General features: G+C 43.2%; 3 protein-coding genes across 5 annotated transcripts in view; 2 read left to right on the top strand and 1 right to left on the bottom strand.

The window, feature by feature from the left end:
- Positions 1 to 14641, top strand: part of ahrra (aryl-hydrocarbon receptor repressor a) — a 45573-nt gene extending 30932 nt beyond the window's left edge. The window contains exons 5-9 of the mRNA XM_084398118.1: positions 1074 to 1163; positions 5073 to 5202; positions 6063 to 6196; positions 11518 to 11723; positions 12451 to 14641. Coding sequence (XP_084254244.1) covers positions 1074 to 1163; positions 5073 to 5202; positions 6063 to 6196; positions 11518 to 11723; positions 12451 to 13288 — 1398 coding nt within the window. The 3' untranslated portion in view covers positions 13289 to 14641. The remainder of the gene's footprint in view (positions 1 to 1073; positions 1164 to 5072; positions 5203 to 6062; positions 6197 to 11517; positions 11724 to 12450) is intronic.
- Positions 14642 to 14765: 124 nt separating this feature from the next.
- Positions 14766 to 21647, bottom strand: pigm (phosphatidylinositol glycan anchor biosynthesis, class M). 3 transcript variants are annotated; one of them, XM_084398123.1, is made up of 5 exons: positions 21488 to 21647; positions 19081 to 19598; positions 18638 to 18914; positions 17062 to 17163; positions 14766 to 16983 (listed from the first exon to the last, which is right to left on the bottom strand). In XM_084398123.1, the coding sequence occupies exons 1-5, from the start codon at positions 21638 to 21640 to the stop codon at positions 16819 to 16821; spliced, it is 1215 nt and encodes a 404-aa protein (XP_084254249.1). In that variant the 5' UTR covers positions 21641 to 21647; the 3' UTR covers positions 14766 to 16818. The 3 variants fall into 3 exon arrangements, 2 of the variants coding, with proteins under 2 accessions (XP_084254249.1, XP_084254250.1); XM_084398124.1 differs by having other exon boundaries at positions 18653 to 18914; XR_014626091.1 differs by having other exon boundaries at positions 16936 to 16983; positions 17062 to 17735; positions 18653 to 18914.
- A 337-nt stretch (positions 21648 to 21984) lies between these two features.
- The window catches only part of snx16 (sorting nexin 16), an 8048-nt gene continuing 7686 nt past the window's right edge, over positions 21985 to 22346 (top strand). The window contains exon 1 of the mRNA XM_084398122.1: positions 21985 to 22120. The gene's annotated coding sequence lies outside the window, so the exon portion shown is untranslated. The remainder of the gene's footprint in view (positions 22121 to 22346) is intronic.

Genomic DNA, 22346 nt, shown 5'->3' with positions numbered 1-22346 from the left:
CTAGTTGATTGACTAGTTTTGTATGGTTAAACACAGAATGAGAAGCAGACTCTCATTCAGAGGAACAGTATGTTAGAGTTAACCCTAACCAGTGAAGAGCTAACCCTAACCAGTGAACCTTAACCAGTGAAGAGTTAACTCTAACCAGTGAAGAGTTAACCATAACCAGTGAACCATAACCAGTGAAGAGTTAACCCTAACCAGTGAACCCTAACCAGTGAAGAGTTAACCATAACCAGTGAACCTTAACCAGTGAAGAGTTAACCCTAACCAGTGAACCCTAACCAGTGAAGAGTTAACCCCAACCAGTGAAGAGCTAACCCCAACCAGTGAAGAGTTAACCCTAACCAGTGAAGAGTTAACCCTAACCAGTGAATCCTAACCAGAGAAGAGTTAACCCTAACTAGTGAAGAGTTAACCCTAACCAGTGAACCCTAACCAGTGAAGAGCGAACCCTAACCAGTGAAGAGTTAACCCTAACCAGTGAACCCTAACCAGTGAAGAGTTAACCCTAACTAGTGAAGAGTTAACCCTAACCAGTGAACCCTAACCAGTGATGAGCTAACCCTAACCAGTGATGAGCTAACCCTAACCAGTGAAGAGTTAACCCTAACCAGTGAACCCTAACCAGTGAAGAGTGTTTTGCGTGACTGGAGGAATCACAGCTTCAGTTTCCCGACTCAATCCCACAGGAGGAGGATATTCCAGAGTTTCCGTGGAAAGACTCTGAATGGGTTTCTTTCGTGACCTTTTTGAAATGCCTTTGAAGTCTTTGTGTCAATGTGAGAAAGGAGGAAAAGCCATCAGGATGTCAATAGAAACAGAGAGATTTTTCATGATCTGTTTTCAGGGCTGAATTTGTGTTTAAAGTCTGTGTTGTAAAACTCAAATCCGCTCCGAGCAGCAGGTGCTGTTTTCTCGAGCTCAGACACTAACCCATCACACAGAATCAGAAATCACCTTTACACACTCTCACTGGATGAACAAATAAATGAATGAACAAAATAAACAATGAATGAATGAGTGAATGAATGAACACAAACGTATGGACGAATGAACATGTTGTGTTTCAGTGTCTCGCTGGTTTTGCTCTGGTCGTCAGCAGTGACGGGATGGTCTTCTACGCATCATCCACCATCGTCGACTACCTGGGCTTCCACCAGGTGAGATCAGAACATCACACACACACACACACACACACACACACACACACACACACACACACACACGACATCACAGCAGAACATCACACACACACACACACACACACACACACACACACACACGACATCACAGCAGAACATCACACACACACACACACACACACACACACACACACACACACACACGACATCACAGCAGAACATCACACACACACACACACACACACACACACACACACACACACACGACATCACAGCAGAACATCACACACACACGACATCACAGCAGAACATCACACACACACACATACACACACACACACACACACACACACGACATCACAGCAGAACATCACACACACACACACACACACACACACACACACACACACACACACACACACACACACGACATCACAGCAGAACATCACACACACACACACACACACACACACACACACACACACACACACACACGACATCACAGCAGAACATCACACACACACACACACACACACACACACACACACACACACGACATCACAGCAGAACATCACACACACACACACGACATCACAGCAGAACATCACACACACATGACATCACAGCAGAACATCACACACACACACACACACACACACACACACGACATCACATCACACACACACACACACACACACACACACACACACACGACATCACAGCAGAACATCACATCACACACACACACACACACACACACACGACATCACAGCAGAACATCACACACACACACACACACACACACACACACACACACACACACACACACACACGACATCACAGCAGAACATCACACACACACACACACACACACACACACACGACATCACAGCAGAACATCACACACACACACACACACACACACACACACACGACATCACAGCAGAACATCACACACACATGACATCACAGCAGAACATCACACACACACACACACACACACACACACACACACACACACACACACACACACACACACGACATCACATCACACACACACACACACACACACACACGACATCACAGCAGAACATCACACACACACACACACACAACTATCCTCTGAGGAACGGCGGGTTATTTTCTGCTGTTAGCGGCGGATCTCACGTGGTCAGTCTTGCTGCTTTACAAGGCAAATGTTCAGACAGCTTTGCGTGCCTGTCGTATGGAAAGTATGGGGCAAGTTTCACTATTATAGAAAGAATCTGTCATTTCTGACAAAAGAAAAGGAAGAATTAAGCATGCAGGCTTATTTTGGGAATGCTGGGATCTGGTGCGTTAGGCAGTCGATGTCACGCGACGTTTAACACTTCCTGACCACGCGGGAAAATCCAGAAGATCCAGGAATCTGAGCCATCTGACCACAATAAAGCTACAGATTCCACTGTAAAAGGCCAATGTTTACATATAGTGTATAAATATGTGTGTGTATATATATGTGTATATATATATATATTAGGGGTGTAACGGTTCACAAAATTCACGGTTCGGTTCAATACGATACAGTGGTGACACGGTTCGGTACGTTTTCGATACAGCAAAAAGAAAGAAATGCCAGAGAAATTCCCTTGATTTAATTTTTTTTTTTTTTTTTAAACTAACATCATAAAGTATGATCTTTTTTTACTTTGAACAATGATGGAGCTATACTTGACCCATCTTCTGGGGTGTCTTATTAGCAGCATATAAAACAAAAACCGCTCCTTATAAAAAGTCTGTGTAGAGAGAATGACAAATGATCGTTGCGACGGAAGCGAATCAATCAAAACTAACTTTAGCTGGAAAATAACTTTATTAAAGAACCGCTATAAAGCCAAAACAATCTTACGTTAAATTATACATTTATCTCTGTAAAGCTGCTTTGAGACAATCTTCATTGTTAAAAGCGCTATATAAATGAAAATGACTTGACTTGACTTGACTATTCCTGAATTTCCTGCCAAACTTCCATGGTGACAGTTAGTGTTTAGCCTACTACATTAAATCCGTCGTGAATGTTTCTGATTTGTGGACTTAATCATGGCACAATGTATCTCCTGGTTTCCACGGCAGCGCTGTTTGATCTAATTGAGATCTACGGGTAATAACAGAGAAATTTGAATGCTTCTCACTAGATCTCGCAGCGATGCTATTATTTCTGTGGCGAATTCAAATGCTTCTTTACTGTAGTAACAGTGTCGCTTGATCAAGATCGGCTCGCGCTGCACTGACATTGGTCCAAACTGATAAACGGTCAGTGAAGCAGAAGCACAAATGATTAGCGCATGATTGAGTTTGCCATTTGATGTTGGGCAGCGTTGTTGTGTTTGCGCCAGCGCGACTGCTATCTAAATTTTGGTCGGCAGGAAAAATGGTCCAATGGTTCGGTTTGTAATGCGTATTGCGTACCGAACCGAAAGCCTCGTACCGAACGGTTCAATACGAATACGTGTATCGTTACACCCCTAATATACACTCACCTAAAGGATTATTAGGAACACCATACTAATACTGTGTTTGACCCCCTTTCACCTTCAGAACTGCCTTAATTCTACGTGGCATTGATTCAACAAGGTGCTGAAAGCATTCTTTAGAAATGTTGGCCCATATTGATAGGATAGCATCTTGCAGTTGATGGAGATTTGTGGGATGCACATCCAGGGCACGAAGCTCCCGTTCCACCACATCCCAAAGATGCTCTATTGGGTTGAGATCTGGTGACTGTGGGGGCCATTTTAGTACAGTGAACTCATTGTCATGTTCAAGAAACCAATTTGAAATGATTCGAGCTTTGTGACATGGTGCATTATCCTGCTGGAAGTAGCCGTCAGAGGATGGGTACATGGTGGTCATAAAGGGATGGACATGGTCAGAAACAATGCTCAGGTAGGCCGTGGCATTTAAACGATGCCCAATTGGCACTAAGGGGCCTAAAGTGTGCCAAGAAAACATCCCCCACACCATTACACCACCACCACCAGCCTGCACAGTGGTAACAAGGCATGATGGATCCATGTTCTCATTCTGTTTACGCCAAATTCTGACTCTACCATCTGAATGTCTCAACAGAAATCGAGACTCATCAGACCAGGCAACATTTTTCCAGTCTTCAAACTGTCCAATTTTGGTGAGCTTGTGCAAATTGTAGCCTCTTTTTCCTATTTGTAGTGGAGATGAGTGGTACCCGGTGGGGTCTTCTGCTGTTGTAGGCCATCCGCCTCAAGGTTGTGCGTGTTGTGGCTTCACAAATGCTTTGCTGCATACCTCGGTTGTAACGAGTGGTTATTTCAGTCAAAGTTGCTCTTCTATCAGCTTGAATCAGTCGGCCCATTCTCCTCTGACCTCTAGCATCAACAAGGCATTTTCGCCCACAGGACTGCCGCATACTGGATGCTTTTCCCTTTTCACACCATTCTTTGTAAACCCTAGAAATGGTTGTGCGTGAAAATCCCAGTAACTGAGCAGATTGTGAAATACTCAGACCGGCCCGTCTGGCACCAACAACCATGCCACGCTCAAAATTGCTTAAATCACCTTTCTTTCCCATTCTGACATTCAGTTTGGAGTTCAGGAGATTGTCTTGACCAGGACCACACCCCTAAATGCATTGAAGCAACTGCCATGTGATTGGTTGATTAGATAATTGCATTAATGAGAAATTGAACAGGTGTTCCTAATAATCCTTTAGGTGAGTGTGTGTATATATATATATATATGTATGTTTATAAAAATATAGTATTGATATTTCAATATTTCTAAAAGTCTAACATTCAAATGTATGATTAGGCTTTAAAAAAATGTCACTTTTGAGACCAATTGACTATATATATATAAAATAAGGCAGAATATGGTCGAGCCCTCGTTGACGGCGTCTCTTTCTCTCCTCAGACGGATGTGATGCATCAGAACGTGTTTGATTACATTCACGTGGACGACCGGCAGGAGTTCAGACGGCAGCTGCACTGGGCCATGAACCCTTCGACCCAAAGCCCGGATCAGCAGTTCCCCAGCGGCACGGGTGTGAGAACACGCTAAACACGCTACACACGCTTCACACACGTAAACACGCTCCACACACTAAACACGCTTCACATGCATCACACGCATCACACGCTTCACACGCATCACACGCTAAACACACATCACATGCTTCACACGCTTCACACGCATCACACGCTTCACACGCATCACACGCATCACACGCTTCACGCATCACGCTTCACACGCTAAACATGCATCACACGCTTCACATGCATCACACGCTTCACGCATCACGCTTCACACGCTAAACATGCATCACACGCTTCACATGCATCACACGCTTCACGCATCACGCTTCACACGCTAAACATGCATCACACGCTTCACATGCATCACACGCTTCACACGTCTCACACGCTAAACACGCATTACATGCTTCACACGCATTACATGCTAAATACGCCTCACACGCTAAACATGCAGCACACACTTCACATGCATCACACGCTTCACACGCATCACACGCTTCACATGCATCACGCATCACACGCTTCACATGCATCACACGCATCATACACTTCACATGCATCACACGCTTCACATGCATCACACGCTAAACACGCCCACGCGCTTCACACGTCTCACACGCTTCACACGTCTCACACGCTAAACACACATTACACGCTTCACACGCATTACACGCTAAATAAGCCTCACGCGCTAAACATGCAGCACACGCAGCACACACTTCACACGCATTACACGCTAAACATGCCTCACACGCAGCACACGCCTCACACGCTTCACACGCCTCACATGCGCCACACGCGTGTAAATGACGGGAGCCAGACTCAAGTCTGCAGTGCTGATGTTCGGCCGCTCATGTTTGTCTTGTAGGTGAAGATTTTGTGGTCAGCTCGTTGTTTGAGTCCGAGGAGGCGGGTGGCGTTGCTCCAGAGTTCTCCTGCTTCCTGAACCGATGTTTTATCCTGCGAGTTCGCTGCTTACTGGACAGCACGTCTGGATTTCTGGTGAGAGATTCCTTCAGTTTAGAGGCCACAGATAAATTACTTTGTGTGACTCACATGCAGGCTTGGGAGGGTTACTTTAAAAATGTATTCCGTTACAGTTACAAATTACTTCATAAAAAAAGTACTCAGTAACGTAATCCAAGTACCACAATATGAAAGTAATGTAACTGATTACTTTTGGATTACTTCAAGGTCAGATATTATTTTAAAAAACAACAACTTTTATTTATTAAGAATTTCACAGCCCTGAATCAATATTTATGTAAAGGACTATACAGACATCTAGTGGCTACAGTATTGTATTACAGATTATTTTGTTTTATTTTTAACTTGACATGTTCAAGGAAATGTTTCTTCAACAGGAAAATAGAGAATACAAATTCTTTTTTTCTTCAAGCAAATATATTAAGAAACAATTTTTAGACAATGGAAATGTTTCTTCAACAGGAAAATACTAGAGAATACAAATTCATTTTCTTCAAGCAAATATAATAAGAACAGAATTTTTAGACAATGGAAATGTTTCTTCAACAAGAAAATACTAGAGAATACAAATTCATTTTCTTCAAGCAAATATAATAAGAAACAATTTTTAGACAATGGAAATGTTTCTTCAACAAGAAAATACTAGAGAATACAAATTCATTTTCTTCAAGCAAATATAATAAGAAACAATTTTTAGACAATGGAAATGTTTCTTCAACAGGAAAATACTAGAGAATACAAATTCATTTTCTTCAAGCAAATATAATAAGAAACAATTTTTAGACAATGGAAATGTTTCTTCAACAGGAAAATACTAGAGAATACAAATTCATTTTCTTCAAGCAAATATAATAAGAACAGAATTTTTAGACAATGGAAATGTTTCTTCAACAAGAAAATACTAGAGAATACAAATTCATTTTCTTCAAGCAAATATAATAAGAAACAATTTTTAGACAATGGAAATGTTTCTTCAACAAGAAAATACTAGAGAATACAAATTCATTTTCTTCAAGCAAATATAATAAGAAACAATTTTTAGACAATGGAAATGTTTCTTCAACAGGAAAATACTAGAGAATACAAATTCATTTTCTTCAAGCAAATATAATAAGAACAGAATTTTTAGACAATGGAAATGTTTCTTCAACAAGAAAATAGAGAATACACATTAATTTTCTTCAAGCAAATATAATAAGAAACAATTTTTATACAATGGAAATGTTTCTTCAACAGGAAAATAGAGAATACAAATTCATTTTTTTTCTCAAGCAAATATAATACACAAGATATAATCTAAGAAAACAACAGTAAGTTACATTTATGTTTAAAATTGTCTTTGCAAATATAAAACTAGAATTTTTTACACAACATCAAACAAGTATAGGATTCAAAATTACTGCAAGTTTAATCCTGTTACATATTGCAGTTAGTCTTTTGGCAGCATTTGGCATACGTAATGGAAGACAGAATGTGCATTCAAACTGTTCATTCAGTTTGGGCAAAATCTTCTGTTGTAACGAAGGAGGAGGACTTGCTCCATGTGGTCATCGGACATTCTGCTTCGAGATGGTGTAAGGACATTTCCCCCATAACTAAATAAACGTTCAACGGGAGCACTAGAAGGCAATGTGGTATTGAACTTCATGAAGAGCTGCTTGACCAAGGGATAAGAATTTAGAGATTTCATGTTTTTTTCAGGATCATCAAGGAACCTCCGAATCTCTTCCTCTCTGCCTTTACCCACACTTTTTGTCTTTTCGAACGCAAAAAACTCCTCGTCTGATTCATCAGTCTCAGGGCTAATGCTCATCTCAGCTGCAGAAGGAGCAGTGGATTCCAAAGATGTTGCCTCCTCAACCAGTGTTTTTTTCATATCTTCTCTCTTCTCTGGAGAAAGCCAACACAAGCGAAATTTCGGCATTGTGGTTGTTGCCATTTTTGCTTCATGGCTACTAAGCATGGCGTCAAAGCGATTGTCAAGTGCTTCGAGGACTGCAGTGATGATATTAGCCGTGTAAGACACATGTGGCAGTTTGTCAGAAAGTTTTGATTTGAGGCTTAGGATTGTTGGAATGAGAAATCCAAGGTAACATCTTTTCTCGCCCTGTAGTAGATCAATGGAATGGGAAAGTGGTTGTAACACATCCACATACTCTTTCAGAAAAGTCACCTCATGTGGGTGCAGTTTGGTAACTCCAAGCTTTCCACAGATGTCAGTCAGCTGATCCTCTCTGAGACCAGTCAGTTTGGAAATGGCATCATACTCTGAATTCCATCTAGTAACGCATGGAACAGTAACTCTCATGTTTGCAATTTCTTGCACAGCTTCTGCACTTACTGTTGACCGGTGTGCCTTGTTCCATATAGAAGCACATTTTCCCATTGCACTTCTGTAAACTTTCCGAAAAGGGCCATTTGATGCTGCTTTATCCACCTCATTAGTGGCAATCAGATTTAAGGTATGTGCAGCACACCTTTGATGAGGAGGAAGAAAAAAATGCTCTTCATCTCCCTGCATTTCAAGAACTGCATCCATATCTAGAAATCGTATTCCATCATCCAGGTCATCTGCAGCTACGTCCTCAGGTGTTTGAAATTCTCGAAAAGCTTTTACAAAGTTACTGCCATTATCGGTGACAGTAGCCCTCACTTTGTGTTGTAGTTTGTACTCTGCATGTATTTCACTCATTTTTGCGGCAAGGACATCAAAAGTGTGTCGCCCTTTAATTCGTGCACAGGCCAATGCAGCAGACCTTCTCTCCAGAGTGTTTTCTTCAATCCAGTGGCATGTCATGCCTAAGAAACTCCTGTTATGTGCAGTCCACAAGTCTGCTGTTGTGCAGACATTAGATACATTCACAAGTGTTTCTGTCAAGCTATTTTTCATTACTGCAAACTCCTTCTCAATGTTCTGGACAAGCGTCTTTCTGCACATCACAGTTTTTCCTCCACAGAGTCCCTCCACAAGTTGTTTAAACGAAGGCTGCTCAACCAATGAAAATGGCTGAACATCATCAATTACAAAGTCAAGTATTAGTTTGTTAATTGTACTCTGAGCTGTCCTGTGTCCAAATTCCAGCTTTGCCTGTTTGCATGGAGGATTCAAGGACCCTTGCCCAGGATCAGATGTGCTAGGGTGTGTAGTCATCTCAGGCCAGCTAGCTTCTTTGGCCAAATGATGTGGATGCTTCCTCTGAAAAACAAAATGTCAAAAATGAACAACAAAAAATCAAAAATTGTGCTTAAGGAAAGAAAGAAAGAAAGAAAGAAAGAAAGAAAGAAAGAAAGAAAGAAAAGGGAGGGGGGTAAATGTAAATAAATTACATTTTTCAATTTTAGTAAATATTTTTAGTAAATTTTAGTAATTAATAAATATTTTTATTTTTTAAATGTTTTAATATTTTGAATGGCTCTCAACAATAAAAATGTTTTAAAAAATCAGATAAATTCTCTATTGCAATATTAATATTGTTGTTGTAGTTATCCTTACAGCATAAAAATATAAAAGTGACATCAGATCATAACCAAACTGAACAAGCTCAGATCAAACATTTATGTTCATGTGTGTTCTGCTTTAATTTTAATGTTTAGCATGTTGTTTAGTTTTAAAACCCATTAAAACTAAGCAATCATCTCATTTCCACAACTTGGGAACACACAGCCCTGAATCTATATTTATTTAAGGGGCTATACAGACATCTAGTGGCTACAGTACATATTACAGATTATTTTGTTTTATTTTAACTAACATGTAGGCTACAAGGAAATAATAAAAACATAACATTTAAAAATTCTACACAATCTACATAGTAGTTTGTTTCTATAAAATATCTATAAAATAGGCCTACATGCTGACTAAAGCCGTGATCTTTCTTAATTTGCCTGACTGAACTTGGGCCGTTGGCAGTGGGAGTTCCCCTACGTTACCTAGCAGCGAACATTGCTTTAAGTGAAAAGAGATTGTGAAAGGGCATTTTAGGTACTAAAAAAGCTACTCTCCTAATTTCCACAGATTCCAGCATCGCTAGAAAACGTACAACTGTGATCATACACTGAATTTTAAAGCAGTAATAAACACTAACTTTACATACTAGCTAACATGATTTCTATGCTAGTCTTACCTGCAAATGCTTCTTTAGGTTGGATGTCGAGTCCTTCGATAAAGAAAGTGTTTTCGTTGCTGGAAGGCACAGTTTGCACTGTACAACCATGTTGTTGGCATTTTCTTCTTTAAAAACAAAATAGCAGCGGAATTTCCAAGAAATGAAAGCATTTTTACCCACGGGCAGCATCGTTTCTGTGATTCAATACGTGTCTGAGGAGATTGTTGTAGAGAGCCGTTATTTTGCGCATGCACCAGCGGGTGGCACACGTGACTCATGTCGCGTTAGACATTAATCAAGCAACGCTTAATAAAGTGTTATTATGCCAAAATACTGATTTATTTAGTTTTAAATGAAACCATTGTAATCCTGAAAGTATCCCTCCTTTTTTCAAAATGTAACTATAATCTGATTACTACGTTTTTTGACGTAACTGTAACGGATTACAGTTACTGGATTTTTGTATCCTGATTACATAACGCCGTTACATGTATTCCGTTACTCCCCAACCCTGCTCACATGTGATCATAACCCTCGACTGAACAAGGACTTCTTCTAGATTGTTTTCCATGAGATTTTTCCTTAAATTATTCCACTGAGAGAAAAAAATCCAAACCATGTTGATGTTTTGGCTGCAGGTCTCGAGTTTCCACGTGTGATTTGGCTTTGTGTCCTTTAGGAGTGTTTGCTGCACATAAACAGGGTTGATTCATAAGAAGGTTGTAGTTAGACAGATGCTTGTGACGTTCATCTCAGAAGACGTTACCACACCCATGTCACTCTGTAGCCCAGCACTGGGTTCCCACTGAAGCTTAGCACGGTTGAGTCTGGTCAGTACCTTGATGGGAAACTCCTGGGAAAACCAGGTCGCTACTGGAGGAGGTGTTAGTGAGGCCAGTAGGGGGTGCTGTGGTCTGTGTGGGTCCTAACACCCCAGTGTAGTGATGGGGACACTACACTGAAACACTGTCCTTGGGAAGACACAGAGAATCTCTGTGGTCATTAAATCCCCATGGCACTTCTCGTAAAGAGTCACGGTGTAACTGGCCACATTCCCTCCATCGGCCCTGACCAGTCATGGCCTCCTGATCCTCCCCATCCACTGTGTGTGAGAGAGAGTGTGTGTGTGTGTGTGTGTGTGTGTGTGAGAGAGTGAGTGTGTGTGTATGTATGTGTGTGTGTAACACCGCTCATAACCTGTGCTCAGACCTGAAGTGTGTGTGCTTGCAGACGATGCAGTTCCAGGGTCGACTGAAGTTCCTCCAGGGCCAGAGGAGGAGGACGGTGTCGGGGGCGAGTCTCCCTCCTCAGCTGGGGCTGTTCTGTGTGGCCGTGCCCCTCGTGCCCCTCGTGCCCTCCAGCGTCGAGGCGAAGATGAAGACCAGCCTGATGAAGGGCAAACACAAGAACCCTGTTCTCTCCTCGCTAGATCACACGTAAGACTCTTTCCTTTCGCTCTGGGTTGGAGAAACGGTCACTGTCACTGTTACTGTTAGTGCTGCAGAAATGTACACGCTTTTTAATCACCTGTTGAAGTTTAGTTACAGTGCAAACCCTGATCCTGCTGAACTGAACTCAATAATGAATCTGTTGTCTTCTGTAGAGCTGCTTTACAGATTCAATTTAATGTCTCATAATTTATGAATTTTGCAACACTGTTATTTTCCCGTTTATCACTGTGAAGCGCTATAGAAATAAAGACTTGACTTGACCTAGACACTTTCCCTTAATGAGACTGCCTACAATTTGGAGAACATAATAGTTGTTATAATTACTTTATTTTGGGACCAAATGTTATATTGCACAAATGTAGGAATGATTGACGGAACAATTTCTCCCATGAATGTGATTGAGGGAACTTGACGCATTTTCCTTTACAGATGTGATTCGCCACTGACAGATTAGCAGGATCTTCTCTTTTCCGGTCCATCCACATCGACTCTTTAGGGTTCAAGATTTTAGAGCTTTAAGTTTGTTTCTTTTCAGCCATTTAGATGGAATTGCATCTTAATTTGTCCTGCTAAATCCCCCAGTTGCACTGAATCCTCAGATCGCTCGCAGATAGTTGGACATTTTCAGCCTGATAACTCAAGAGGTTTATGGTTGTGGTTAGTGCTGATTCATCCCTCTATGTGTGTGTGTGTGTGTGTTTGTCTCCGGCAGTGACAGAGACGATCCTCTCAGACGGTCACACATGATCCCCTCCAAAGACAACATGAAGTGCCGGACTGACGGTCAGTACGTGCCGGACGAGCCTCTGAACTTCTGCAAGTCTGTGTCGAGTGTCCCAAAGCTCCAGAACCTGGACTGTGGCGTGTGGCCCGTGAGAAGCTCCTCGGCCCGCTCGGGTCACGGGCTCGAGCTCGTCGCGAGGAAACACACACACTACGGGAAACCGTATCGCCCGGGCCCCGGATACTACAGCACCAGGGCCGAGGCGTTCGTGCCGAAGACGTACGGGAGCGTCTCACACAACGACTACGACCCAGACGCCATCAAGAGTGAAAGCTTCTGCTACGCCGGTCCCGGCGAGGGCTTCGACACACACCTGGTGCCGGAGCCGCCCATAAAGGTGGAGCAGGACTCAGACTCGGAGAACGGCTGTGATGTGTTCGGGCGATACGCATGCGGCTTCGAGATCGTGCCGATGAAAGCAGAGTCGGTGTACGGCGAGGTGTTCTCCTGTCAGCGGATGAAGGGAACGCCGTACGGGGGCCCGTATCCCAGCGCTTACGGCGGACCGGCTCGGCCTCTGAAGTGTATGCTGAACAGAGACTCGCTGAACACACACGGGCCGCTGAACACACACGGGCCCGACGCCTGCGCTGACGACTACAGAGGGTTCGTGCAGCACGACTATAAGGCGGCCTACGAGTTCAAAGGGCCCGGGCTCCTTCAGGCCATCAAGCAGGAGCCGACGGATCCTCCACACTGGAACACGATGAGCAACTGTGTGATGAGCAGCGCAAATAAGACCAACCCGTACGCCTTCATGCAGTAGCGCTTCATTAGCTAATCCTAACCCAACCCTAACCCAACCCGTACACCTTCATGCAGTAGCGCTTCATTAGCTAATCCTAACCCAACCCTAACCCAACCCGTACACCTTCATGCAGGAGCGCTTCATTAGCTAATCTAACCCTAACCCCAACCCAACCCGTACCCCTTCATGCAGAGGCGCTTCATTAGCTAATTCTAACCCAACCCTAACCCAACCCGTACACCTTCATGCAGGAGGGCTTCATTAGCTAACCTAACCCTAACCCAACCCGTACGCCTTCATGCAGGGGCGCTTCATTAGCTAATCTAACCCTAACCCAACCCGTACCCCTTCATGCAGGGGCGCTTCATTAGCTAACCTAACCCTAACCCAACCCGTACGCCTTCATGCAGGGGCGCTTCATTAGCTAATCTAACCCTAACCCAACCCGTACGCCTTCATGCAGGGGCGCTTCATTAGCTAATCTAACCCTAACCCAACCCGTACCCCTTCATGCAGGGGCGCTTCATTAGCTAACCTAACCCTAACCCTAACCCAACCCAATCTTGTATCAAGATTAAGTGAGTTTGTGCTTAAAACAAGAACAAATATCTGCCAATGGTCTCAGAATAAAGCAAGAAGCCCCACGAAGCCGTGATTTACAGTGGAACAGCTAAGAGGCGTTGTTCTAAATCCACTGTAAATCACGGCTTCAAGGGGCTGATTGCTTTTATAAAACGGTTACTCCATAAAAAATTTCATTTTAAATTTTTATTTTATTCATAAAATAAACACCAGCAACCAAAAATATAACGTTATAACACATTTATTACTCCACCAAGCAACACATGCACCAACAAAGCATCACAAACGGCAGTTGCGCAGTGACACTAATATGATGCGCTCACAGGTGTGTGTGTGTGTTTGCTGAGTCATTTACAACGGCTTCCAATGCGGCTCAACCAATCAGAATCAAGGACCGGAACTATCCGGTTTATAAAGCTCGTTTTCTTTTTGAATTAAAATAATTACGCACAAACTCGCTTCATTTTGATCAGTATGTCAGAAAACAAAACAATATCTAATCTAGTCATTTTGGTTGTATCTTGATTCAAGAATGTTTCGATATTTCTACTGGACAAAAAGACAAAAACCCTGAATAAGAAAACCGTCTCTGTCAGTTTCAGGATGTGGTTTCGGTGCTCAGCGGTTTACAGTTTGTTCACTGAGCTTTCATTATGTTTTCTTCTATGCAGTTTTTATATAGTCAGGCTAATATTTCTGTTCATCAAACATGGACAAGGATAAAATTTCTAACATAAAAATGAGAAATAAAACAACAGTTAAAATAATAAACATATGAGAGCGACAGTCTCTCATGCTTTCATCTGAAATGTCAAGATGCACATTTATATTGAGGACAAAGATTCATTTCAAGGGTTATTGAGTTTATTACATCATTACAATCATTGTTATCCAAACACTTGTTTTATTAAAGCATTTTGTTTGCATGTTTATTAAGTATTGAAGTATAAAAACTGAAGGATTTCATCTGAAGTTTGTTTTTGGATCTCGGCTTATATGACTTATATTTGGACAGAAATATTCTTCTATCTCATTAAATAGCCAAGAGGTGAAAAACACCCGACTAATATGTTGAAGCACATCAGTAACAAAAAATATTCAATGATAATGTCAAATATTTAGGCTTTTAAACATTTTAATGTTAAATTCCCTTCAGCATTGATAATAATGCCAAACGTTTAATGACGTGTTTAATGGAGAACGGCACTAAAGTTCTGAGTTTGTATCTACGACTTTGTATAAAACTACTGTTTCACCTGCGGTTTCACAGACCAGGATTAATCTAGTCCCAGGATTAATCTAGTCCCAGGTTTAATCTAGTTCCAGACTTAATCTAGTTCCAGGATTAATCTAGTCCCAGGATTAATCTAGTCCCAGGCTTAATCTAGTCCCAGGCTTAATCTAGTCCCAGGCTTAATCTAGTCCCAGGTTTAATCTAGTTCCAGACTTAATCTAGTCCCAGGATTAATCTAATCCCAGGCTTAATCTAGTTCCAGACTTAATCTAGTTCCAGACTTAATCTAGTCCCAGGATTAATCTAGTTCCAGACTTAATCTAGTCCCAGGATTAATCTAGTCCCAGGCTTAATCTAGTTCCAGGCTTAATCTAGTCCCAGGCTTAATCTAGTTCCAGACTTAATCTAGTCCCAGGCTTAATCTAGTTCCAGGTTTAATCTAGTCCCAGGATTAATCTAGTCCCAGGCTTAATCTAGTTCCAGACTTAATCTAGTTCCAGACTTAATCTAGTCCCAGGATTAATCTAGTCCCAGGATTAATCTAGTCCCAGGCTTAATCTAGTCCCAGGCTTAATCTAGTTCCAGACTTAATCTAGTCCCAGGCTTAATCTAGTTCCAGGTTTAATCTAGTCCCAGGCTTAATCTAGTCCCAGGCTTAATCTAGTCCTAGACTAGTGTTTGAGCCGGTCTAACGGAAAGCGTATTTTAAAATACGTCAGTGCCATTTTTTTGTTTCAAGACACACATCAGTAAGCACGTTTATAAAATTTACGTAATTGAACTAAGGCCTAATCCTGGCTTAATCTAAGTCCTGTCTGTGAAACCGGGCCTTAATGTATTTGTCAATAAGTAAAGATAATAGTGATAATAGCAATAATGCACTTGCACTACTGGGGCTCGTTCAGCAATCCGATGTCATTGTGACGCTCCGCTGTTTGATGACAGGCTTTTGTGGAAGGTTCATTTGTATCAACAATTTGTATTTATTGTTTAATAAATATCAAAGGCCTTTTGCACTTTTTCAGGAAGGGTTTTAACACGACGTTTTGCCACTGGCATTCAATATGGACAATAAATATTAACAGAAGATACAATAATATTTTACACAAGTTTGTAACTGCAAAGCAGCAACAATCAAATATGGGTCTTCCTGTTATATTTATTACTTTTATAAAAATAAAAATCTTGTATGACAAAAAGGCCGTGCATATGTTGTGTTGTAGGATTTTATTATGAATAACGGCAGAAAGAAATATTTCCATTTGTGTTTCACATTTCAGATTCTCCTTTTTCATTAGAAAATTGTGCCCAGTATTTTGGATAAATGTCCACCAGAGAATATATTTAAAGCTTAAAACCCAGATCTGATATGAGACAGCATCTGAAGATGATCTAATCCAGTTTAAATCCCGCCTCCTGCCAGTCAACACTCACTCCCATTGGTGTGACATCATCAGCAGGGCGGAGCTTCTCACACAGATCTGCCCTGAAACGGCTCATTCATTCTCATGATCACAGAGCATTTACTAACATGAAATGTAAGTCCAGTAAAAGTTCTGTCCAGAGAGCGACTGACTCAAAAATGCAGCACCTATAGTCTCTGTGACTGTCAGATCATCAGATCTCTGGCGACATCTAGTGGCCTGGATCAGTGATCTTCAGACACATGAGGAACACTCCTCCACATCTGATATACAGTGAGAACATTCTCCTGCGTTCTCACACGCGTCTGTCAGTCTGTCTTCTTCTGCTGAGCTTCTACAGGCCTGTAGTGGCAGATTATCTGTCCCAGTATGAAGGAGTTTATCAGGAGAAACAGCAGACCGGCCATCCAGACGAGAGTAAAGCTGTTCCGGCCCTCGAACTCCAGGTGATACGCTGGCGATAACCAGAGCGCCTGGACGAGAGGAACATCACAGATGAAGACTCGCGCCGTCAGGAATACATTAATGAGGAGATGTTCATATTCCCTCACCTGACCCACAATCCACAGCAGCAGCAGCTCGAGGCCTCGTCTCCAGCCCAGCGTCAGGCGCGGCACGACCAGCGGCAGCAGACACAGGTACCAGAGGAAATACTGCACACACACACACACACACGAGCCTCAGACACAGGTACCAGAGGAAATACTACACACACACACACACACACACACACACACACACACACACGAGCCTCAGACACAGGTACCAGAGGAAATACTGCGCACACTCACACACACACACACACACACACACGAGCCTCAGACACAGGTACCAGAGGAAATACTGCGCACACTCACACACACACGAGCCTCAGACACAGGTACCAGAGGAAATACTACGCACACTCACACACACACACACACACACACACGAGCCTCAGACACAGGTACCAGAGGAAATACTACACACACACACACACACACACACACACGAGCCTCAGACACAGGTACCAGAGGAAATACTGCGCACACTCACACACACACTCACACACACACACGAGCCTCAGACACAGGTACCAGAGGAAATACTACGCACACTCACACACACACTCACACACACACACGAGCCTCAGACACAGGTACCAGAGGAAATACTACACACACACACACACTCACACACACACTCACACACACACGAGCCTCAGACACAGGTACCAGAGGAAATACTGCGCACACTCACTCACGAGCCTCAGACACAGGGTTGAGTGAGAGCCTCCTGAGCCGAGACATGACCTCATGAATATGGGAGACTCTCGTACCTGTGCACCTCAGGGTTAGGGATAGTGGCTCTCGTACCTGTGCACCTCAGGGTTAGTGGCTCTCGTACCTGTGCACCTCAGGGTTAGGGATAGTGGCTCTCGTACCTGTGCACCTCAGGGTTAGTGGCTCTCGTACCTGTGCACCTCAGGGTTAGGGTTAGTGGCTCTCGTACCTGTGCACCTCAGGGTTAGTGGCTCTCGTACCTGTGCACCTCAGGGTTAGGGATAGTGGCTCTCGTACCTGTGCACCTCAGGGTTAGGGATAGTGGCTCTCGTACCTGTGCACCTCAGGGTTAGGGATAGTGGTTCTCGTACCTGTGCACCTCAGGGTTAGTGGCTCTCGTACCTGTGCACCTCAGGGTTAGGGATAGTGGCTCTCGTACCTGTGCACCTCAGGGTTAGTGGCTCTCGTACCTGTGCACCTCAGGGTTAGGGATAGTGGCTCTCGTACCTGTGCACCTCAGGGTTAGGGTTAGTGGCTCTCGTACCTGTGCACCTCAGGGTTAGTGGCTCTCGTACCTGTGCACCTCAGGGTTAGGGTTAGTGGCTCTCGTACCTGTGCACCTCAGGGTTAGGGTTAGTGGCTCTCGTACCTGTGCACCTCAGGGTTAGTGGCTCTCGTACCTGTGCACCTCAGGGTTAGGGTTAGTGGCTCTCGTACCTGTGCACCTCAGGGTTAGGGTTAGTGGCTCTCGTACCTGTGCACCTCAGGGTTAGGGTTAGTGGCTCTCATACCTGTGCACCTCAGGGTTAGGGTTAGTGGCTCTCGTACCTGTGCACCTCAGGGTTAGGGTTAGTGGTTCTCGTACCTGTGAGGTGCACACCTTGTTGAAGCTGACGAAGACGGCGGTGTGGAGGAAGCAGCAGAAGGGCCGGTCGGAGTGGAAGGCCAGCGAGGACAGCAGAACCAGCAGCAGCTGCGGCACGAACAGCACCAGCGCCAGACTCCCGGTCCAGTTCCCGCTCCCCGTCCCGCTCCCCTCCGCCGTCAGGTACAGCATGTAGAAGTACGGGGAGAAGTTGTGTCGGATGTCTCTGCGAGTCACATGGTACAGATACGCCTCATGGAGGAAATCCCAGCCGTAACTGAGGAACACAGGACAGAACTGAGCGTTATATTATTATATTCCTTATGCTAGAATAATAGAGCAGTGACTGTGAAATAATGAATGGATGTCTGGGAATGATGTAGAGACACAAGTGAAAAATGAAACTGTCCATACTGGTGCATCATGGGATGCTTCTAACATACATGCAGTAGAAGGTCCCGTTCAGAGCCATGAACACGGATCCGGAGACGGCAGCGAACAGCAGCAGATCCCTGTTGAAGAGCCGGACAAGGTTCGGGACCAGCCCTCGCTCCCGGGACGGGGCCTCGGCCAGAGACAGCGCGATGGGCAGCGCGTACGTGAGCGGGTAGATCTTCATGTGGACGGAGAGGCCGAACAGGAGCGCGGCGGCCGTGAGTCTCCGGGACTCCAGGCACAGCAGCGTGGACAGAACCAGCGCCGCTAGCACTGACTCAGCGTTCCCTCGCGTCGACACGCCGGCCGGCAGCGGGTTCAGGAGCCACAGGCCGCAGCACACGAGGGCCGAGCCACGGGACGTCCCGCGCAGAGCTAGCAGCCGCAGCAGCAGCCAGCCCGACAGCAGGTCGCAGGCGCAGAACAGCAGCTTCCCGAAGTGAGCCGTTAGCAGGACGTTAGGCGTCAGCATCAGCGCTAGCACAGGCGTGTAGCGGAACGTGGATCTGCGGTACGGACTCTCGCCCTGCAAACACACGGCACGGTCACTGACCCCTGACCTTCCTCTTTCAACCGAAGCCCATTCCCACAACATAAGCCTTGGTTCAAGGTTCAGAGTTCATTACATCATTGTTAGACTAAACACTTGTTTTATTAAAGCATTTCGTCTGCATGTTTATTAAGTATTGAAGTATAAAAATGTCTCTTTCATAGGTTCATATACAAGGAAAGATACTCGACGGGTTCTGGCGATCAGCACCGCCGTTAGCGCCATCGCTACGCAGCGTCGAGTGAACCGAGAACTGAAGGGTTATCTCTTATATAGCCAGAGCTGAAGAACACCCGACTAATGTGTTAAAGCACTTCAGAAACATAAAATATTCAAAAATAAATAATGTCATCTTTAGGCTCTTAAACATCATGTTAAATTCACTTCACCTTTTTCTCTCATAATTTTGACTTTTCAATACAAGTTAAAGTCATGAGATAAAAAGTCTACATTATGACATTAAATGTCATACTCATAATTATGAAATAAATAGTTTTTATTTCATAATTGTGACAATTTATACCTCATGATTTACGAAAGCATGATTAGTACTTCTCATATGGCAGTATTATTTATATCTATATAGCACAGTATAGATCTGTGGTGTTATAAATCAGCTGTGATGTGTGTGTGTGTGTAGAGATGGGCACAAATACATCAAAAAGTATTTAATTACAAATACTTACTCATCAAATGTATTTAAATAAAATACAAACTACTGCTGTGAAAAAAGTATTTAAAGGAGAACTCCGGTCAATTTTAACATTGAGCTCATTTTTTTGTACATTTGGAGTGCTGTCAGTACAGAGAACAACGACACAAATCGGGGTTGCCTACACCGTGTTATCCTCGTTTTAAAATTTGCACCCTGTTGACTTCAATGGGGCAAGTTTTAAACCTGCTTTTAGCCTCTTAACATCCTTGATGTGTCATTACAAGTGCACAGGTCATGTGAGTGATTCCTTCTGAGTGAACGCGGGTGAATCTGACTGCAGTAGATGTGAAAGAAATATATAAAAAATGATGTTTATTTCGGTCGAAGTCCACAGTAATCGATTGTCGAGTTCACGCGCATAGGTTTAGTACCTATGATCACGCGCGTGAACTCGACAATCGACTACTGTGGACTTTGACCGAAAACAGGATGTAAATACAGGTATGTGCGCTGGCTGAATAAACATCATTTTTATATATATTTCTTTCACATCTACTGCAGTCAGATTCACCCGCGTTCACTCCGAAGGAATCACTCACATGACCTGTGCACTTGTAATGACACATCAAGGATGTTAAGAGGCTAAAAGCAGGTTTAAAACTTGCAAATTTTAAAACGAGGATAACACGGTGTAGGCAACACCGATTTTTGTCGTTGTTCTCTGTACTGACAGCACTCCAAATGTACAAAAGAATTAGCTCAATTAAAATTGACCGGAGTTCTCCTTTAAATAAAATACAAGTAATTTGAAAATACAAAAATACAAACTAAATGTACAGTCTTTGTAAGTGCGAGAGTAACTGGGTTAGAGACACGAATATCTGAACTTCATCGTTTAGTGTTGATGCGCTTTTAACGTACATGTTGCCGCATACTGTCATAATTAAAGACCATTACGCCTATAACAATTGATTTGTATTATATTACCTAAAGCTAGTTAACGCTGTGAGGGTGTTTCTAACAGCGGCTGCGACTCAGTGACATCTCTCTCTCTCTCTCTCTCTCTCTCTCTTCCGACTGCCGTTATCAATCTCTCTCTATTTCTTTTTTTTTACTGTTTTGTTTTACAAATGACAAAATACCCAAAAGTAATTAAATACGTATTTCAAATACATGTAATTAAAATACTGCCTGTGTGTGTGTGTGTCACCTGTGTGATGAATCTGGACGCGTCAGTGAACACGTGATAATCCACATCAGTGTATTTGAGCTGCAGATTCTGATCCTGATAAACACCGACGCACAGCAGAACTAAGCGGATCAGAACCGCGGCGCTGAACATCCCACACACCCGAACATCCATCACAGTCTCACACACACACACACACACACCAAACAAACTATACAAGACGGAGCGAGTCAAGCTTCCTGAAACCCATACAGCGGCGTCTAGAACCCACGTGACTGAAGGGCAGGAGAGACTGACCAATCAGAGACGAAACTCCGCCTCTTTTGAGCTTCGCGTCATTCATTTCTGCGCTGTAGTTTGCTCGGTAAACACAACAAACATCACGTCTAAATATCGCAGCATTCCATTTTTGCGCGAACCTATTTAAATGGTTTATCGGAAATAATCGCTCACAAGAATGATAAGAATCGTTCGCAAACCGAACAAAAATAAATCTACCAAACGTTAAATATTAGTGTTTATTCATTGCCATGCACATTTCTTTTGACATTTCTGTTTCAAGTGTACGTTATACGTCATCTCCGCCGTGACGTGATGACGTATTTCCGGCCGAGCGTCAGACGGATGGAGGAATAACAGCGAGAAAAACATACAGTAAAGATTAACATATTTACTTATTATTATTATTGTAGGAAATATGAAATGCAAATAGACTACATAAGATTATTAAACATGATGTGGATCTGATCTGGTTTAGTAATCGCGTGTTGTTTGTTTGTTTGTTTTTTAATCATGATATCAGTCAAAACTTCTCGATCTGTCGATGATTAACGCTCATTTTTCTCCTCAGACTGTAAATATGTAGGGTTAGTGTGTGTGT

This window comes from Rutilus rutilus (assembly GCF_951802725.1).
Source record: "Rutilus rutilus genome assembly, chromosome: 24".
Classification (NCBI taxonomy): Eukaryota; Metazoa; Chordata; class Actinopteri; order Cypriniformes; family Leuciscidae; genus Rutilus; species Rutilus rutilus.
This window is presented reverse-complemented; position numbering and strand designations above follow the sequence as displayed.